This window comes from Phallusia mammillata, chromosome 8 (genome assembly GCF_965637545.1).
Source record: "Phallusia mammillata chromosome 8, kaPhaMamm4.hap1.1, whole genome shotgun sequence".
Lineage (NCBI taxonomy): Eukaryota > Metazoa > Chordata > Ascidiacea > Phlebobranchia > Ascidiidae > Phallusia > Phallusia mammillata.
In genome coordinates this window covers 12,360,636-12,379,105 of record NC_137259.1, presented here as the reverse complement: position 1 = coordinate 12,379,105, position 18,470 = coordinate 12,360,636, and the positions used below count along the sequence as shown (strand labels likewise).

At 36.2% G+C, this 18,470-nt stretch overlaps 2 protein-coding genes across 3 annotated transcripts; both read right to left on the bottom strand.

The window, feature by feature from the left end:
* Positions 1–249: 249 nt before the first annotated feature.
* Positions 250–9,034, bottom strand: LOC145204584 (cadherin-4-like). 2 transcript variants are annotated; one of them, XM_080077177.1, is made up of 16 exons: positions 8,835–9,034; positions 8,730–8,763; positions 7,481–7,587; positions 7,190–7,363; positions 7,009–7,120; positions 6,699–6,932; positions 6,452–6,621; positions 6,196–6,390; positions 5,968–6,125; positions 5,181–5,323; positions 4,860–5,075; positions 4,644–4,782; positions 3,715–3,815; positions 2,702–2,838; positions 2,224–2,361; positions 250–1,436 (listed from the first exon to the last, which is right to left on the bottom strand). In XM_080077177.1, the coding sequence occupies exons 1-16, from the start codon at positions 8,880–8,882 to the stop codon at positions 1,224–1,226; spliced, it is 2,319 nt and encodes a 772-aa protein (XP_079933303.1). In that variant the 5' UTR covers positions 8,883–9,034; the 3' UTR covers positions 250–1,223. The 2 variants fall into 2 exon arrangements, with proteins under 2 accessions (XP_079933303.1, XP_079933302.1); XM_080077176.1 differs by lacking the exon at positions 3,715–3,815 and adding an exon at positions 3,172–3,272.
* Positions 9,035–11,115: 2,081 nt separating this feature from the next.
* On the bottom strand, positions 11,116–13,432 carry LOC145205535 (peptidyl-prolyl cis-trans isomerase B-like). Its single transcript, XM_080078269.1, has 4 exons — positions 13,184–13,432; positions 12,644–12,875; positions 12,187–12,303; positions 11,116–11,414 (listed from the first exon to the last, which is right to left on the bottom strand). The coding sequence occupies exons 1-4, from the start codon at positions 13,430–13,432 to the stop codon at positions 11,191–11,193; spliced, it is 822 nt and encodes a 273-aa protein (XP_079934395.1). The 3' UTR covers positions 11,116–11,190.
* Between the last annotated feature and the right edge of the window lie 5,038 nt (positions 13,433–18,470).

Sequence of the window (18,470 nt, the reverse complement as noted above, 5' to 3'; positions counted from 1 at the left end):
GCGGGCAAGTATAGCTTCATAGCAGTTATAGCGAGACGGCTACTTCGTCTTTGTCTGTAACTCATTAATTACACAATTTAAAATACTTGTTAACTGACTTTGTTGGGCAATTAAGTACCAATAGGAAGCCAACTCGAGACTGTCAAACAATCCAAACTGAATATTTGATTGTGAAAAACTACTTTTTATGTTATCTGAATGTGGTTTTTGCGTCTGGCAGAGCTGTCAACAAAATCAATTCAACACATGTTTTCCCGACACGAAGCTGTTTTATTGTGGAAAGGCACGAATCGATTTGGACCTTTCAAGGTCGACCGTGCTATTAGGCTTTTCCGTGAAGTGAAAACCTGGGGCAGCAAACATTGTGGGAGCGAGCACAGGGGGATATTAACACTACACTGATAAAAAAACGCGCTGGAGTTATGTACAGCGAACTAAAACACACAGGAGTAGCAAACTGCTCATTGACTGATTACAGCGGAAACAAAGGTAACTGGACTTTTTACTAGTCATAATGCAACATGTCTTTAACACTAAAAAATGCTCTTCGATTAATTGTAAAAAAAAATCATACAAATTCATTTCTGTTAGGGAATGGGTTGTGATTTCTGTTATTGGTCGTTGGTCGCAACAAGTGATTCATAAAAAATGCATTAGGGATAAATGGGTTTGATCACATACAGAAGGCTAATTAGGGCAAACAAATTCACACACATGCGTGGGCGCGCACATAAAAACCGTTAAGATGGATAAATGATTAACAAGCACAAGTTTGCGGTACAAAATTATAAATATGAAACCGTAGTTAATCATAAATGTTTTCAGTGATGCAACAAAAAATCAATACAGTACATTTATGCCGCCGAAGGATATAAGTTTTTTCCAATATACAAAGCGGCCGATTCTCGCATGTGTCGGTAACAAGTCGCAGAAGAACTGACCAAACGCAGATTGTCGAAACTAAAGCAATAACCATATATACAGAAATTGGTCCACTTACAGTGGGTTTCATGACATAAAAAAGCGAGCACACATATAAAAAGTACACGGACTTCACTAAAATGATTGTGGCACCGTCTGTTTATCACCAAAGACCGGAATGTCCAGTTTCAATTAAATCGAAAAACGTTTGATAAAATGTTTTAAAAAATGTCGTTTTTGGTCAGTAGCTTCGGGTGCTCATGCAGTGCTCTCCTATTCCAATTTAAAAACCACGACCCTTATTAATCTTCTTCTTCACCACCACCATACATGTCAGCCAACTTCTTGAAGCGAGGGCCCCAGTTGTTAAGGTAGTTGTAATCCTGTGAGCCATCAGTGGTGCCAGAGTTAAGGGAACTCAGAGACCCTGCGTCTGAACCTTGACCCTCATAATCAAATACAAGAAGAGAATCGAAAGGTGGGGCAGTGGGGTCATTGTCAGCTTGTTGCTTTGCCTGCAAACAACGACAAGAAGTTAGGAATACAGTTTTAAATATAATATTGAACAAAAATGCAAAAAAAAATCTTATGAAACACATGTCCTAGAAAATCTTGAATGCGAATCTACTTCGCCGAATGGACAAACCAACAATAGTTGTGTTGGCTTGTTGGCGTGATTCAGAGTTTAAACAGAAAATACCACAGAATTTTACAACATGTAACAAGCACAAATAATTCAGATGTTAGGACAGACCCATAGTGAAATCAAATTACAGTTTGCCCACGCCCACACTCTTTTCTTCCCTGTTAGTTACAATGCAAACACCAGGAGTGGCTATGAATGGGCGCAGAAGGGGGAATAAAGGACAGTGATGTAATCCACTTAAACCCTGGGTATGAGGTTACAAAAGCCTAAGTCCTGGTAATTGTTAAGAAGAGATCAGGCTAAGTCAAGCCAGGCTTCACTTGTCTTGTTCAACTGACATTTAAGACACTTGTACTGGTATGACTTGATTTGAACTAATGAATTTCATTGTCTTGTCTGTAGTTTTATCTGTTAAACTAAATTAATTGAAAAACAATAGCATCACAAACATGCCAAAAACTAATAATTCAGATCAAATTATGCCAGGCCTATTGAATTGAATGAATTTGTGCCCATCTTATCTGATACGGTTCAGAATTTGAAAATACATGTTCTGAGATGAAAGATTTATGGAAATCAGAGACTTAGTAAAAATTAGTAAGTATGACACATAACACACAATTCTCCCTAGCCCTGACATAAATTTCTGTACTTACATCAGTAATGTAGTCACCAATGTCTGTGTCAGGGGGAATTCTCAGTTTCTGTGGCATTTCAGCTCCCAGAGGTTTCTCATCTACTCGTTTTGGTTTCGGCAGTGGTGGTGCTTGCAACGCACTTATGTCAAACCCATCCTGAAGAGAAGCAAAAAAATAGTATTTAACTCCAAGAAAGCTTAAAATATTTATTGTTAAATGGCAACCTATAGTATGAAGCCTACATGTAGTTAAATTAAAGTAGGACCTTAAAAAGACCAAACAACTGTCATTTAATCTATGCGACAGAATCAATAAAAAAATCATAACCTTGAGTGTTTTATTTTCTTAATGTTATAGTATTCAATAAATTAAAGCAAAACTGGGTCAAGTCCTACTTTTAAGACCTTTATAAGGTTGTACTAACTAAACAACAACTGTCAGTAAACTGAGTTAAACATAGAGTATTGGAATTTGCAAGTCATCTTAAATTGCTTACATTGTCTTCTTCGCCGCCACCCTCATCGTGGTAAGCTTGAAGGTTTTCTCTCACATCGTCATCGTCAATAAACAAGGCTTGTTTTTCCAAGTCAGCTTTTTGCCTTCGTCGATATGCCACCACAGCCAGTACAATGACTAAACCAAGCAATACATTGGTTTATTTTTCTCATAATAATGTTTGGCAAAAAAATTAGTCATTCAATTAAACAAAAAATGATTACTTTCGACAAATAATTTTTAAACTTACATTTAACTTTTAAAGAGATATATGCAATTTATCCACAAATTAAAACAAACTATGAACAAAGCAAGCAAACAAGATTTGAAATATTAAACAATGCAACTCCAGTTCACAGAAGAAGCCAAAAAGGCTACACCAATAAAGTTTATTTTCATGCAAGCAAACATATTTTTTAATGAAGTTTAAAACTAAAAACAGTGAAACAATGTTCATTCACATGCACTTACTGAGTAAAATAAGAATAGCAGCAATAATAGCCATAATAATTGGCACAGAAACACCAGCTGCTTGGGGAACAGCTGTATAACAAACTCCTGAGTTGTCACAGCTAAAACAAAACACCATTTTTAGTAAGCAAACAGCAAGCACAAATGTTAGCTGAAGAACTTGGGTTAAAACAAACTGTTTTTGGCTCCCATTTTTTTTATAGCAAACTGGGAGCATGGTTGTTTCCGTTGCTTGGTTTTGTGTGTTTCAACAGGATTTTGGTGTTTGTTTCATACATATGAAAACATTCGACTACAATTTGTGGTGAAGTTAATGTGAGGTCGATTTGCAAAGATGCAGTCTTGCATAAACACAAGGTTTAAACACTAAGAAACACTTAAACGCTAAGAAATACAACACAGGTTATTGACAAACCGGCCTCAATATATTCACCACACCTAAACATGCAGTGCAACCTGCTACAGATGATCATTTGTGCAAGAGGTTTGTGTTAAATCAGAGTCAAGATGCACAGCAGTTTCTTTTACTGCCCACCCACTTACTGAATAAAATTAGAATGACGGCTATGATAGCCACAATAATCATGATATTTATTCCTCCTGGTGCGACTATTATATCCTGGCACTCTCCATTACGGGAGCATCTAAGATTTTGCACCAACCATGACTTAGTTACAAAAATAAAGTAAAAATCATAACACATAAGCTTGCAACCGCACAATATAAAATCGTACACCATAACTTTAAGTATTAAGTTAGCAATTCTATGGTTTGGGGACACAGTCTAACTAAGAAAAAACTTGTAACAGCTCCAACATTGGACATGGCAATATGGATACAAGCAAATAATAACTTAATGCCTGTTTATTTTAAACCCATTTAAATACTGACATATAAAAACAGCTTCTTAGTCCATAAAACACTAGTACTTTGTACCTAGCAAAATTTAAGTTTATTTTTTATAAAACTGATTAAAATACAGGATAACAGATTCCAGTGATGTTTTTATTGTAGTTGGCACTTTATCACCATAGCAATTATGGAGTTAGAAACATGCTGGTTTCTTTGCATTTAGTTTTTTCTCACATGTCTTTGTGTGCATGTGAGTTTCGATAAATAGCAGGCAGTTGTGAAAACATGTGGCACTTACATGCAGTATAATGGCCACCCTTAAACAAAATCTCTACTTACTTAATAAAATAATTGCCACTAGAATGGGTATAAATATGGGCCAAAGGGAAAAGGTTTGGGCACCAGCAGTACAAATCTGAGAGCCACCGCGACAACTAAATATGAGGTCAACATTACATTTTTTATCCAAACCGTTCATAAACAACAAACTTTACCTAAGAACAGTTAAATAAGACACACTAAAAAAGACACTGGAATCTGTTATGAGGGTGGTTTAAAATAGGTGGTGCTGTTATCTGTATTGCACATTTGTATGCATGAAAAAACAAAACAAAACATACCTGCAAATTGACACGGTTACTGTGCTTGTTCCAACAACACCTTGTGAATCTGCGATTTCAATTACAACTGGATATTCACTCTGTTCGGTTGCATCAAAGTTCTTAACCATAGTCAAAAGCACAGCTTTGTAATCTGACACTGAAAGGCAACAATTGTATTTTATAAATATTTTCTCAAAAAATTCTCGACCTAATACGACTTTATAATAGACCTACCTCCTTCCACAAGCCATTTTTCCTCATCCAGAGATTTGTAAGTAAATGGAGGACCATTTTTAGGCTCGTCCTTATCAACAATAGTCAAATTGCCAATTTGTGATGATTCCGGTTTTTCACAAACTGTAAATGCCTGTTCTTTGATTTCTGGAGCATTGTCATTTACATCAATGATTGTCACTAATATGACTGATGTATTTTGCAGTGGTATTGGTGCTGTTGAAAAAGATAACAGTGATAACTGTAAGGAAATTATTAAGCACAACAAAATTCTGGTTGCAAAACATTTATATTGTTATACTTTACATAAGTTTACTATACCGTTGTCGGTTGCAATCACTGTCAAGGTGTATTGACTGTTTTTAACCAATGGATTTTCCCGATCAATTCCATCGTTTATAGTTCTGACTAAACCTGAGCTTGGATCTATGGAAAACCAGGATTGGCCATTTTGCAACGAATATCTACAAATAATGGTACATTTTTTACAAATAATGGTACAGGCAAAAAGTATTGCCCAAGAAAATTTTAAGTCCAGGAGTAGTTGAGTTAAGTTGATTTCACATGAGAAAGAACTTAAGACTCCTAGCACCATTACCCAGCTGAGGGGGTGCTAAAAACTAACAAACCTAGCCCTGTTTGGCATAAACAAACAAAAAACCTATAAACGATTTCCAAAATCTGTAAGAACTGTAACATTTGCATTTAGTAGTGATTGATTCATTTTCTTAAGCTTGAATGTATAAACCCAAAAAAAGGAGCCTAGTAATCATGTCAGAATAACTTTGGATCTTTTGTTGCATATTGTGTGGCAAAATGAAATATATTCAAGTTAACAGCTGAAACTGGCACTTCATACCATTGCAGACAAAAGAGATGAGAACGAGGATAAGAATTTGCAGACAAGACACTCATGGTGTCTATCAGACAGTAATTAAATCATTAGCACCCTTATTAACATTGTTTTGCCTGAGGCTATAAAGACAAATTTCACATGACAATAATACCTTAGGTCAACATGTTTTGAAATCAACAAAGAAACACAATAAACAACACCTTACGATCCATCTATCAGTAATTATTTAAAAACTAATAAGACATAACTTACGAAACAATTTGGACGCCTCCCAAATCAGGATCCTCTGCAAGAACAGTCATCAGGTCAACGTTACCCTCATTTTCAGTAACAGTGGCAGTATATGGAACATTCTTGAAAACTGGTGGTTCATTTTGATCATCTACATTGATCCTTACTTGGGTGGTGTCCTAGAAAAGAGTCCAACTGTTTTCTCCATGGCTCATATTAGGAATGTATAATTTAAAACTTCTCACTTACTTTGTACAAAGGGTTTTCCCCGTTTGTAGCTTCTGCATTGTAAGCTTCCACTGTAAGCAGGTAAGAAGTTACCCCACTTTCATAGTCTAGTGGTTTCTCCAAAATGATATCTCCATGACTTGTGCCAGTGCTACTTGGGTATGACTTCACTGAAAATGTGCCTGTTGGGTCTCCATCAGTAATTCGGAAAGAAACCTAACGAAAATACTTGTTAAATTTTAAACAATAAAAAATAGTAAAACAATGGTAAACATGCCTCTTTGTTTATTCCTGAATCAGCATCTGTGGCGAACACTTTTAATAAGACTGTCTGTAAATCTGTCAGTTCACCAACGTCTTTCCTATAGGGTTGTTCATTGGTGTACACAGGTGCATGATCATTGACATCATTGATTTTCACTGTTACTGTCGTGTTAACAATGTGTTCTGTAAAGAAATAGCAGCTTTCATGCACAAACAAATTTACAAAAAGCTAATGCACAAATTAGCACCATTATACATACCACTTGAGGACCCTTCATAGCCATCTTTTGCTATGATGTTAAAAGTAATTTCAGGTACTGTTTCATAATCAAGGGGTCCAATAACTGACACAGCGCCATTCTGAGCAACAGCAAAGCGTGGGCCAGAGCTCGAAGGTGGTTTTTCGTTCCCACCATAATAAAATCTAACTACATTGTAATCATTCTCTGAAGAGTCATCATCTGTGGCTTTGATAGTCATAAAGGAAGGTGCACCTGCAGACATATGATAAGATTGCAGTTGCTTGTTTATTATACCTAGTTGTCATGTTATTAACTATGTTATATATACCTGATGTTACATCTTCATCCACATTCCCATTTAATGTTGTCTGGTCAAATTTGGGCTTACAATCGTTTACATCAAGGACATTAATTTGTATTACTGCGGGATCTGGTTCCACCTACAAGTTAGACATTTGAATTTACGCAAACAATCATCACAATACAGTAAAAGTTTTGAGCAAACATACCGCAATCCCTGATTGGTCCAAAGCATAAGCAAAAAGCTTCACTATAGGCGTTTCCTCTCTGTCCAAAGGCAACATTTGCCATATTTCACCAACAGATGCTTTGGATCTCATTTCAAAATAAGGACTTAATGGATCAAATATATACTTGGTCACATGTACATTGTCAGATTTAATCTAAACAAAAATTTACAGTTTTTCTAACAATCACAAAAGAAGAAAATACAAAGCAACAGTTTATATATTTCAGGGGAAAACACTCAGCTCATTATACACACTATACATGCTGCAAACCTTAGCTGCTGATTTTGGTGTAAACCTATTCTCCTGTCCTTTTTCAGTTTCTTGTAAGTTAACTTCAGGATATGACCATGCTCGCTTCTGCCTGCGCAGGACTTTAGCTAAAATAAAAATAAAGTGTTATTCCATAGTGGTAGACCTACCATATTTCCATCCCCAAAAAGGAGGACACATTGTTGAAAAAAACATGGTAAAATACTTTAAGGGCCCCCAAAAAATAAAAGCCTCAGAAATTAGACGGTATAGAATAGTTTGGATGGGTAACACTAAACGAAGAAAAACAGAAAAGCAGGAAAAGCAGGAAATCAACACTAAAAGCAGTAAAGAAAAGCAGAAAAAAGGGAAATTTATGTTTCCTAAACGAGGGAAAAAATAAATGCAGAAAAACAGAAAAAGAGTGAAATTCCTTGTTTCTTTAGGTTTCGAAACACAGAAAAGCGGGAAACGTTGTCAAAATACAAAAAAACAGGAAATGTTTCCTTGTTTTTTTTTTATGTCGTCATAAATCTTTAAAACCATTTAAGAGCTACTACATTGATTGTGTCGAAACACAGAAAAACGGGAAATGTTTCTTTATTTGTTTTTTATGCTGTTCTAATTCGTTAAAAACATTAATAGAAATAAAGAAACATTTCCTGTTTTTTTGTTTTCGACACAATCAATATAGAATGCTATTAGTTTTCCTTTCAATGGTTTTTACGAGCTGAAATGGCATAAAAAAAATAAAGAAACATATCCAGTTTTTCTGCTTTTCATATTTCGAAATCTTATGAAACAAGAAATTTTCCTCTTTTCCTGTTTTTCTGTAATTATTTTTTCCCACTTTTAGAAAACACAATTTTCCCTTTTTTCTGCTTTTAGTGTTGATTTCCTGCTTTTCCCATTTTTCTGTTTTTCTTCTTTTAGTGTTACCCAGTTTGGATAAAGTTTAACGTTTATCACATCACAACACTAAAATAAGATTGTATTCAAAATATGTAATATTTACGTGCATTCTTCAAAAATTAGCTTAATATGTATATTTGGTTGTTTTCAAAGGCATAATTGTCACATATGTATTTGGTAAATCAGAAATTCTTTTAAAAGGAGGACATTTGGGCACTTTTTCTTTTCCTCGGAGGGCAACTTGGTTTTTGTTAAAAAGTAGGACATGTCCTCCAAAAAGAGAACGTATGGTAGGCCTACTACATAGTGGGCACCAATTCAGGAAGCTATTAAACTAATCTAGTGCCCGTATACTTACATAATCCTTCTGTGTTTCCGCAATCAATGGCAACCTGCAAAAATAAACTTTACTTTATACAAGTTCTTTTGACCTTGGCATATGAATCAAATACTAATTGCATACCAGCAAAAATAACAAAAGACAGAATGTTACTGAGATGATGGACTTCATAATCCAAGTATCCGGTGACTGTCTTGCTGAGTTTTTTAATCACCCCTTATGTTACGTCGGTTCTGTCTTCTTCAGTTCTCAATATGAGTTATGTCACATCAAACACAACAAAAAATAAAATCTTTCATCAACTCTGCCAAAAACGTAAAACAATATTTCACAATGTACACTATTTACTGGTTTTATCTTCAAACTAAATGAACGTTTGGGTCGCAAATGTCGGCGTAGCACAAATCACGCAGCTAATTTAGTCCTTGACGTTTTGCGCTTTTTGATGTTGGCAGCTATTTCCGGTTTTGCACAATAGGGTTAATTTAATTCAGTTGTGTCGATATAATTTAAGAAAAAAACCCAATAAATTAAAAAAAACTCAACAAACACACAATGACACAAAGTTCCACGTTAGTTTAAACACGACAAAGAACTACTATCCGTTTAAAGAAATACGCACTGACAACAGCCGTCATCCCTACCTTGATCGGAGTGACTGAGACGCCATTTTTTCTCAACGTCATTGGGAGAAAGGACACTTCCCTACATGGAGATAAAATTTGAGCACCACACAGAAACAATACAACGTTTGTTCTATATTTTATAATGTGCAGCAGATTTGGTAATAAACTTTGCGTTTACTGGCTTGAATATGAGAAGCAACGTTTAAGACGGCACTAAATTTCCACTAAAAATAAAAAAGTTTTGCAAATCGACGTTATGTATGTTTTCCTAATAAAAAATGATTTTTGTTTAAAATACTTATTCTAATCAATATAGATTTGTTTACGGCACTCCTTTTAGATATGGTTCTTTAAAAGTTTTTACAAAAGTTGTGAATCGGCCAAGACGATCGAAGTACAAACATTTTCTTTAAGTCTTTTTGCAAAACCGGGCTTGATATGGGCCTGACTTCCTACACTCTGTGTCAGTTTTTTTGAATGAATTTAACTAGCAGTAGCCAGTTGCTGGACCTGACCTAATGTCAACCAGCCCTAACATTCTTTGTTTAAGACCAATTGTTAATTGTGTTTTTTGTTTTGGTCTTTGAGGCTTATAGATGTGTTGGCTTGTCAATCAAACCTTCGGGCCTAAACGGGCTTCCCCAAAACGATTTGGGTTCGGGTCGGTTTCGGGCATGTACTTTCGGGTTTAGGCTCTAATTTCAGACCCGTTTGCAACTCTATACGAAAGCGTCAATTTGTTTTATTTACTATTTATTCTGAAGCAAAGGACACGTTGGAATTGAAATAGCCCAAGTTCACAAGACGAAAAATATAAAGGACACAAAATTGTGAGCTAAAAACTACACTTTGGTCCTCTGCATTGGTATAGTTTTCTTTTGCCATAGTGATTTTTGAAGCATATACGAACCAAAGTTGTAAACGAGCCTGAAATTGGAGCCTAACCCCGAAGGTACAATCCGGAAACCCGGCCCGAAACCGAATCGTTTTTGAGAAACCTGTTTAGGCCCGAAAGTCTAAATTGAAAGGCATTGAACCTTCACGATTGGTCGTAAACAAGGCGTTTTAAGGCTCTTTGACAGACCCAACCACTGGCTACTTAGCTAGTTAAATTTATTAAAAAAATACTGACACAGACTGTAAAGTCAGGCCCGAATTCAGCCCATGTTTTGCTATTGTTACAATTTCGCTTTACTTTCGAAATATATGTGTTTCGAAATACAAGGGTAATTTTAACTTGAGCTGTTTAGCAACTAAAGATAATTTGCAGCATTTTAGGTTAGTAATAATTAAGTGACATTTATGGAATTATTTCACGGAAAATTCTTTCACCTATTTTCAATTTCATAGAACTTTTTAAGATTATGACAAAACTATAGTTTTGGTGTTGTATTTTTGCTATAAATACTGTCCACAAAGCGCTTTTGCCCTGTGAAAGTTACGAAAACAATAAACGAAAGACACTTAAACTTGGAGTGTTTTGAGCAAACTTGTTAGGAAGCAAAAAAATGTTATTTTCATGAAACTGGAAAATAATATAACGATATTGGTTCCAAGAAATAACATCGACGCTGCCTTTGCAGCAGTTTGCCGAATTAGACTCTTAAAGACAAAGTCAATCTTATTTTTAGGGGTAAGTCAGGCAAAAAGGTTAAGAACATGCTACAAAAACATTATTTGTTGGCTTTGTGCAAAGACAAACCATAAGTCATAGATGAAGTGTCGTTTATTTTATTCGACCAACTAAAACATTACGCAGTGTATGAAACGCGTCTAAATCATCTACGGTACTGGAACATTGCACGACTGGAGGCCTGGTGAATTGCACACAAGGCAACTGTTAAAAGGACATCCTACAGTTCCTTGGTTCTGGAAGTTTCTTTTTTGTACACGTCTGTCCAGGTATCAGAGATCCACACTTGGCGATAAGGTCTGTCGTAAGCATTGACCTTGACGTCATTGACCTTCTTCGCAGTTTTGTGACCTTTAATTATTTGCCCAAAAACCACGTGTTTCCCGTCAAGCCAAGATGTTCGAATCATTGGGACGAAAAACTGGGAGGCGTTGGAGTTTGAACCTACATTTGTTACAAGTAATTTTAATACGCACTATATAATTGTAAATATATATATATATATATATTTATAATTGTAAACTTGGTTTCTAACTGAACATGTTGTCCTAACCTTATCCCTGTCTCACTGTAAATGTAAATAACTTAATTAGGCTCTTTACGCCCTCTATTGGAAATTAAACATATTTTGTGACCTAAAGACTCAAAGGTTTGACGAGCTATTTATGGGCATGGATTAAGTACACAGATGACCGTTGGAGAGTTAGAACTATTGTGTGAGGCTTAGTTTAATCCCAATTCCAAGTTTCATTCCACTTTCATTGAAATCTTGAAATTGGATTCAAGTAGTGAACATTTAATTGGGGTGCGTGTTGATTAAATTTTAGACAAACATGCTTTAGAACTATAAAATTTCTTTAGGCTCGGTTTTAATATTTTGTTAAGCAACGTTAAGCTGTGGTTCAAAGTTGAAAGTCGGGCTGGACTTTTTAGGGTCGTGTTCAGGCATGTTCGTTCCGAAAAATTAAAAAAATCAGGCTTGAATCGGGCCTGATTTTATACTTAACTGTCCAATAAATTAGTTTATGATGTACATTATGCAATGGCACTAAACTAGAATGTTTACCCAATTTACCTTTAATTGTCTCTGTACTGATTGTGAATTCCCAAAATACCGAAAAAATTCATTGTCCGAAAACCCATTAAACAAACTATTACTGATTTAACCTTAAATGTTTTAGTAATTTTGAATCACGTCGGATATTTTTTTGCATACCCGAGTTGGCCATAGAAATACAAAAAGGAAAATGTTTGATTGCAAAGTTTTCGTCTCTGAAATATCGGCCGAAAATACTCCATCCACCACTACCATCATTGTGCAGAAAATCGCCACCTTGGGTTAAAAACAAAAAATAATTTTTAAATATTGAAAACAAGTATCGAAAACATAGCATAAAGTAAAACTAAAACAAAGTTTACTTTGTGTTGACGAAGAACACTTATTATTATTGTTTGCATAGATTAATTTCTCATGGTAAAAATGTACAAAATCTGACTCCACCATGGTGAGAAATTTAATACTTTTGCCAGAAGAGATTTATTTAGTGTAGGTATGAGTTTATATATGTAGGTATACTAGGTATGAGTTTATTTATTTATTATGCCAGGCAGGAAAACTTTAGGTACAAAACCTGTCTTGAGAAAAGTTATACATGTAATTAAAATACTTTTACCTTGCCATGCAAAGCCTTTTACGATCCGATGGATTTTGCTTCCCTTGTAGCCTTCGCCAGTCGGCCTGTTACGGTTAGCAAGGGTGACAAAATTTCGTACGGTTTTGGGACAAGTGCGGCCAAACATTCCAAAGGTGACGTTGCCAATCCTTTCGGTGCCAAAACTGATCTCAAAAGTGACTGTTGCTGTAATCGTTCGATCCGCGCGTTCAATTTCAACTTCTCTTCCATCCTGTTGACGAAATACTGTAAGTTGTTACTATCCAAAGCCAAAACGATCGCATAATAACAAGTACAACAAAAACTGCTGGAAGAGTAGAAGTCGTTTATCAACATGCCTGACAGGCGGTAGCAATAGCTTATTTATTGCATAATAATGTTTTCACTTCCTGAGACACCTAAAACATGTTTACGTTTCAAACCCATATATAGAGCACAAAATACCAGCACGAAACTATTTTTTATAGCATTGTGCGATTATAGTGCTCAAGCAAATCGCATTGTTTACGACATCGTTTACATAAAAAACAACAACTTTACAATCATAATTGTCTTTGGAAGTTCATCATCATCTTTATTTTCATCGTTTTTCTCTGTTTTGTCTTTATCGTCGCCAGCTGAGCTCATAGACTTAGTTTTGGTATCGATGTCGGTTTCAGTTTCAACTGAAATTTTTACACCCTCATCATCGTCGCCAGCTCCTTCTTCTACGTCTGCATCCTTGCCGCAAACTCCAATGATAAACAGTGAGCACAGAAAAAGACAACACAAGGTACTGTACCGTTTCATTGCCCAAATTTGCTAAAAATATACCTATGGCTTTTCCTAAAAGAAAACGTTGCGTTATTTGTTGCTTTGGGTGGTGGCTGTGTCGCATTTTTTCCACAGCCCAAAGCTAAGCACATTTCTTACGACTTTAAAAAACTCTGCACATTAGGTTAGGCCTAAATTATTACAATCGATCCAAAGTTGTAAGCGGGGCCGAACCCAGAAGTACAAAACCGAAACCCGGCCCAAAAATTTTTTTTGAAAACAATCAAACCCGAACTAAGCACTTTTGATTTAAAATTAAGCCGGAATCCTCCCCGAACCCAAATATTCGCAGCATCATGGCATTATTTAGATTTTTTGTCAGTTAGGACTTCAAAAAGACCAGTTTCATGACGCAGAAATATTTAAGTTAATGTTTGCCTATTTTAGCAAAAGTATCCTTTCTCTACGACACTGCATCAATCTACAGACCACAATCAAAAACAGCAGATTCTGTTTTGAAACACTGCATTTTACGCTATCTGGGGATTCGGTGCACAGAATTGTTTCATAGCCAATTAGTTTTTCAATTAACAGTGTGCCTTAAGTGACGAAATTCTGGAGCTAAACAGGCAATTAAGCTACAATATATCTGTTGCAATCCGAACTTTTGCTTGAAACAACTTCAGGCAAAAATGATCACTCGCTCTGTAACTGACTTCAAATCGATGCAACCCTTGATAACTACGCGAAATTATGCTGACTAACCGTAAAGCTGTGCTGTGGTAGTGCTGGTATAAATAACTTACGTGGTGCGTTTTGATTGGACATCCGATATTAAAACTGAATATAAACTCCACAAATGATAATCGAGTACCGCTGTTGGCGCTTATTTGTTCGAGTGGCAACAACGTTTAATCGATTTTTCAAGTACTTTTATGGTTTTCGGGTCCGTGGCAACCGCCGACAAATGGGTTTCGACTTTTTGACGTCACGGGCACCACTGCCACATCATCGTTCCGTTGGTTACAAAAAATCCACAACGAAAAAAAAAATATATACAAAAAATATATTACCCTTGACTAAATAAGGCTTCAATATAATTGTGGCTATCCGTGTTTTGACATGTATTTGTGGATTGGTGTGGTAAATAGGATTTTGTAAAGTAAGCAACTTTTATGTAACGTGTTCACACACCAGCTCCTCGTTTGTATTATCTGAAGTTCGTGTCAAAAGGATACAAGATACAAAAAACTTAAAAAAACGGCAACATTAGTCAAATCTGTTTTCTTATTCAGTAAGTTTTTACCACGACGAAAATAGATATATTTTGACAAATAGATCATTGAAAATATGTCAGTAATTCGGCTGTTTCTGAAATCTGTCCTCTTAGTCCAATAATACTCTCAAGATCGCAATACGGAGTAAATTTATCAACAAAACCATTTCTGCGAAGGGAAATTTACAGCATATATCATTGCATATTGTAACGTCCCGTGAACGCGCCCCGGTTATAGCGCGGAACGTCACACGAGGGAGAAACGCGATTCCTAATGGCCTGCAACAAGCAGTCCACTCAGATAGGGTGCTTTGTGGATCTTTTTGGGTAGAGCTACTAACACCAACTCAAATGACAACCAAAAGTCGATTGGTTATATCTCTAAAAATGCTCACAGTTAGGGCTATTAGGGTCGGGGTAACGTTTAGCACTTAAAATTCAATAAAACTGACCCAAAAAAAAATTAGTTACTAACGTAAAAATTTTAAAAACTTATTTCCCAACCCAACCCATTTATAGCCGCTAGATACAAAATTCAGCTCTTTACGCCCCCTTGTGAAAGCGAATCTCTCGAGGTTTGTCATTTAAGTTTTGGTGTTAGCAGCTCTACCACCTTTTTGTGCAAATGCAAACACATTCAATAAAGAACAAAGAGGACGGTAGTAGACGATGGAAACGGTTTCTACAAAAACATGGCATTAGCAATGCGCTTTAAACGTAGGAATGTAACTTAAAGCTCACCAACTGTTATGGGAACCGGAAGAAAACCACTGATCTATATAAACAATTCTGAATGTTTTAGCGTTTCAAGGAAATGAATGAATCTTTGCAAAGTTTGTTTATTTTGCGCGTTTTTGCTCTGTATATTCACATATCGCGCACACACAAAAATGCAATTAAGTAACAGTTCTTGGTCATCAGTTCCAAGTAAACATTAAAAAACATCGGGCCTAACGTTAATTAACAATTTAACAGTTTTTGCTGGAAATTTCGATTGTACAAACATAGTTATTATTCGTCACCCCAGGTTGGTGTATCCGTTTTAATATAGCGTAATAACAGCGGATTTTTTTTCCACAACTGCAGTGGACTAATTTCTCTCTGCAAGCGGCATTGGAACAGTCTTTGCTCATAGCAATTTCAGGCAAAGCGTTAACAGTGTGACACTTACCAATAGTAGCATACATTTGCCATCGAATGCATTCGAATATGTTGCCATCCATTATATATTCTGGTTGAATTTCATTGCGGCATGGCATCAGTTTCATCGGTGTTTGACATTTCGGACATTTTGTTTCTGTTTGCAGTTGTGGCAATTAGGGCTGTTATCAAATAAAGGTTTTTAATTTTTCAAATAATCAAATATTTTTTTCCTTTTAATTCAAATAATCAAAAAATTCTAATAATTTAGACCACCTGATTCAAAAGGCCCAGAGTCATTATTAAATATGGATAGTTGAAATTACTAAACGTATTTTGTGTGCTCTTAGTCCTTAAATCTAGACTACTCTTTTCTGTTTAAAATAACAAATTAGTACAGATAGAGACATACTCAGTTACTCCGTAATTTGGCAAAACCGTATGTTTTTTCATGTGTATTTTTCATTTACTTCAACAGCTTTTTTGGATATTTGCTGATGTGAATTGTGATCTATAACATTTTATTTACTAGCTTGCATAACTTTAATTATTCTTCGGTGTAACTAATACTGGAATGAACAGTACATTGTCATGCTTTTTAATCGTACGTTTTTTGAGGAAATGCGTTAATAAACATTAGGCTACTATAAGTCTGAAAACATATATGTTGCAGTGCTTCTGTGTAACCGCAATTTCATAAAAATGTCACCGATGTGTTTAAGTAAATTGATTTTGCACGTATTTCATTGTTTGATTATTTGAAATGTGTAAAAAATTATTTGATAAATTTTCACATAATCAAATAATTATTTGTTTGATAACAGCCCTAGTGGCATTAGGAACAATGTTGACTCGTCACAGCATGCCTTGGCCACTATATATTTTTTTGCCTTTGCAGCAGAAGAAGTGCCGCAACCTCCGTCCACTAAGCTTCCGGTGTTGCAGCTTGGTCATTTTACTGGGATTGTGTCCTCGCACAAACTACTGCCCGGAAATTCTGTTGGATTGTTACGAGGGCGTTTGCGGGTCACTAATTAATGTCTAATCTTCTTCTTGTTCAACATCATTTGATTCTTGTGGGTCTGGGTCACTATCAGACTGGAGGCCTTGAGTCGTCACCCTCTTATGTGAGATCTGGGTTTGCAAGCGTGACCCAATTTCCTTACTTGCGGCGCTGTTTGGGTTTTGTTTGTGTTTCTGCCAATTTTACAAAAGAAAATATTTTATCTTTAGTCACAAGCAGACTGTTTGTGGCCTGTTGCTCCACAGTATTTACAGGTTATTGCTGGTTTATGATATGTCACATAAAATTCATCGCAGAATACGCGAATGTAGGTGAGAATAGTTTTTTTCTGAGTAGATCAAATTTGTTCATTGTGAGTACCTTCATTCCTTTACGTATGTACGTTACCTACAGTAATTTCTTGTAAAGGCCCGATACGTTTTATCTTGTTGTGAAGGTTACATCCGCCCTGCATTTCAGCTATTCCCACGATCTTTTTAAAGGAAAGTTTATTTCCTTTATGTTTATAAGGCTCCATAATTCCTCTCTCTTGAGCAGTTTCGTGGCTTTAAAACTCAAGCAGTTTGGTCTTTTCTCTGCACTGTCATATCTTCGCATTTTGCTCATACTCCTTCTATGAGCGCCAGACGTCTCCCCGGAAAAGCCCATGTCGGCACCTGGGATTGTATCATCATAGCCGTTGGGGAAAGCTGCTTGTGTTAGACACATCCGGTATAATGGATTGCTGGCAATGGCGTTAATCAGATCGGCAAAATGCTGCGACTTATCTCACCTACGCCGCCACATCGTCTATGTATTCGTCTAAGACGACGGAATGAAATCACGGTATAGGCCCCGTTCATGCGGTTAAATTTCCGTTTGCACTCACACCATAAACTTTTAATATCGTTAGTGTGTACTTCGGCAGGAGTAACAAAACGATACGGATGTTTTACGGTTTAATGCTGGTACTGTTGTGGCAAACCTGCAAATAAATACGTTAGTAATTATATAGCAAAGAAACGCGTCAAAAAAACAACAACTTATACCAGACTAAAAAGAGTATTAGCAGCCCATTCATCTGACCAGATTGTTGTCCCTGGCCACGTGGCGGACAATCACATTTTCTAGCGTGACACGATCCCGGCGTGGTTCCAGTTCCAAAAAAGACTCCTTATACAAGAGGTTGTAAGCCAAAAAATACAGTTGTTTTATATCTTACTTAGTTTGAAGATCTACTCCCCCGAAAACCCACTGTTCTCGTGTTGGGCGCGCTGGTGCATTTACCGCGTTTGCGTCGTGCCACCAGACTTTCATCTATGGCCGCAACGTGCCCGACTCCACCAATCACGTTGGGCCTGGATAGGAGATCCTGTGTGCAAATCAAACAAATGTGTTTACAATAAACGCTTGTATCTACTTAATAAGCTTACTTCTCGAAAAACAAATGCACCAGTCCACACAAATTGTCTTTGATATCGATGCCTCAGTCATTATAACATCTTGGCAAACACCTAATGTCCAAAAGTACATTAGGGTGACAAGTTGTCGCAAATCCAGTTGGCTCTTTACGAAAAATGACCCTTTACGGATGGAAACAATTTTTCTGCATGTCTGTTACAACATCAACAAAATAATGCAAAAACAACATCACT

Excerpts from the sequence above, each read along its gene's own strand:
- LOC145204584 (XM_080077177.1), bottom strand. The coding sequence starts at position 8,882 with ATGAAGTCCATCATCTCAGTAACATTCTGTCTTTTGTTATTTTTGCTG. Across the intron at positions 7,364-7,480 it reads CACCAAAATCAGCAGCTAAG|ATTAAATCTGACAATGTACA; the intron begins GTTTGCAGCATG and ends ATTTTTGTTTAG. Across the intron at positions 6,391-6,451 it reads ATTCAGGAATAAACAAAGAG|GTTTCTTTCCGAATTACTGA; the intron begins GCATGTTTACCA and ends TATTTTCGTTAG.
- LOC145205535 (XM_080078269.1), bottom strand. The coding sequence starts at position 13,432 with ATGAAACGGTACAGTACCTTGTGTTGTCTTTTTCTGTGCTCACTGTTT. Across the intron at positions 12,876-13,183 it reads TTCCAAAGACAATTATGATT|GATGGAAGAGAAGTTGAAAT; the intron begins GTAAAGTTGTTG and ends TTTCGTCAACAG. Across the intron at positions 11,415-12,186 it reads TATTTCTATGGCCAACTCGG|GTTCAAACTCCAACGCCTCC; the intron begins GTATGCAAAAAA and ends TAACAAATGTAG.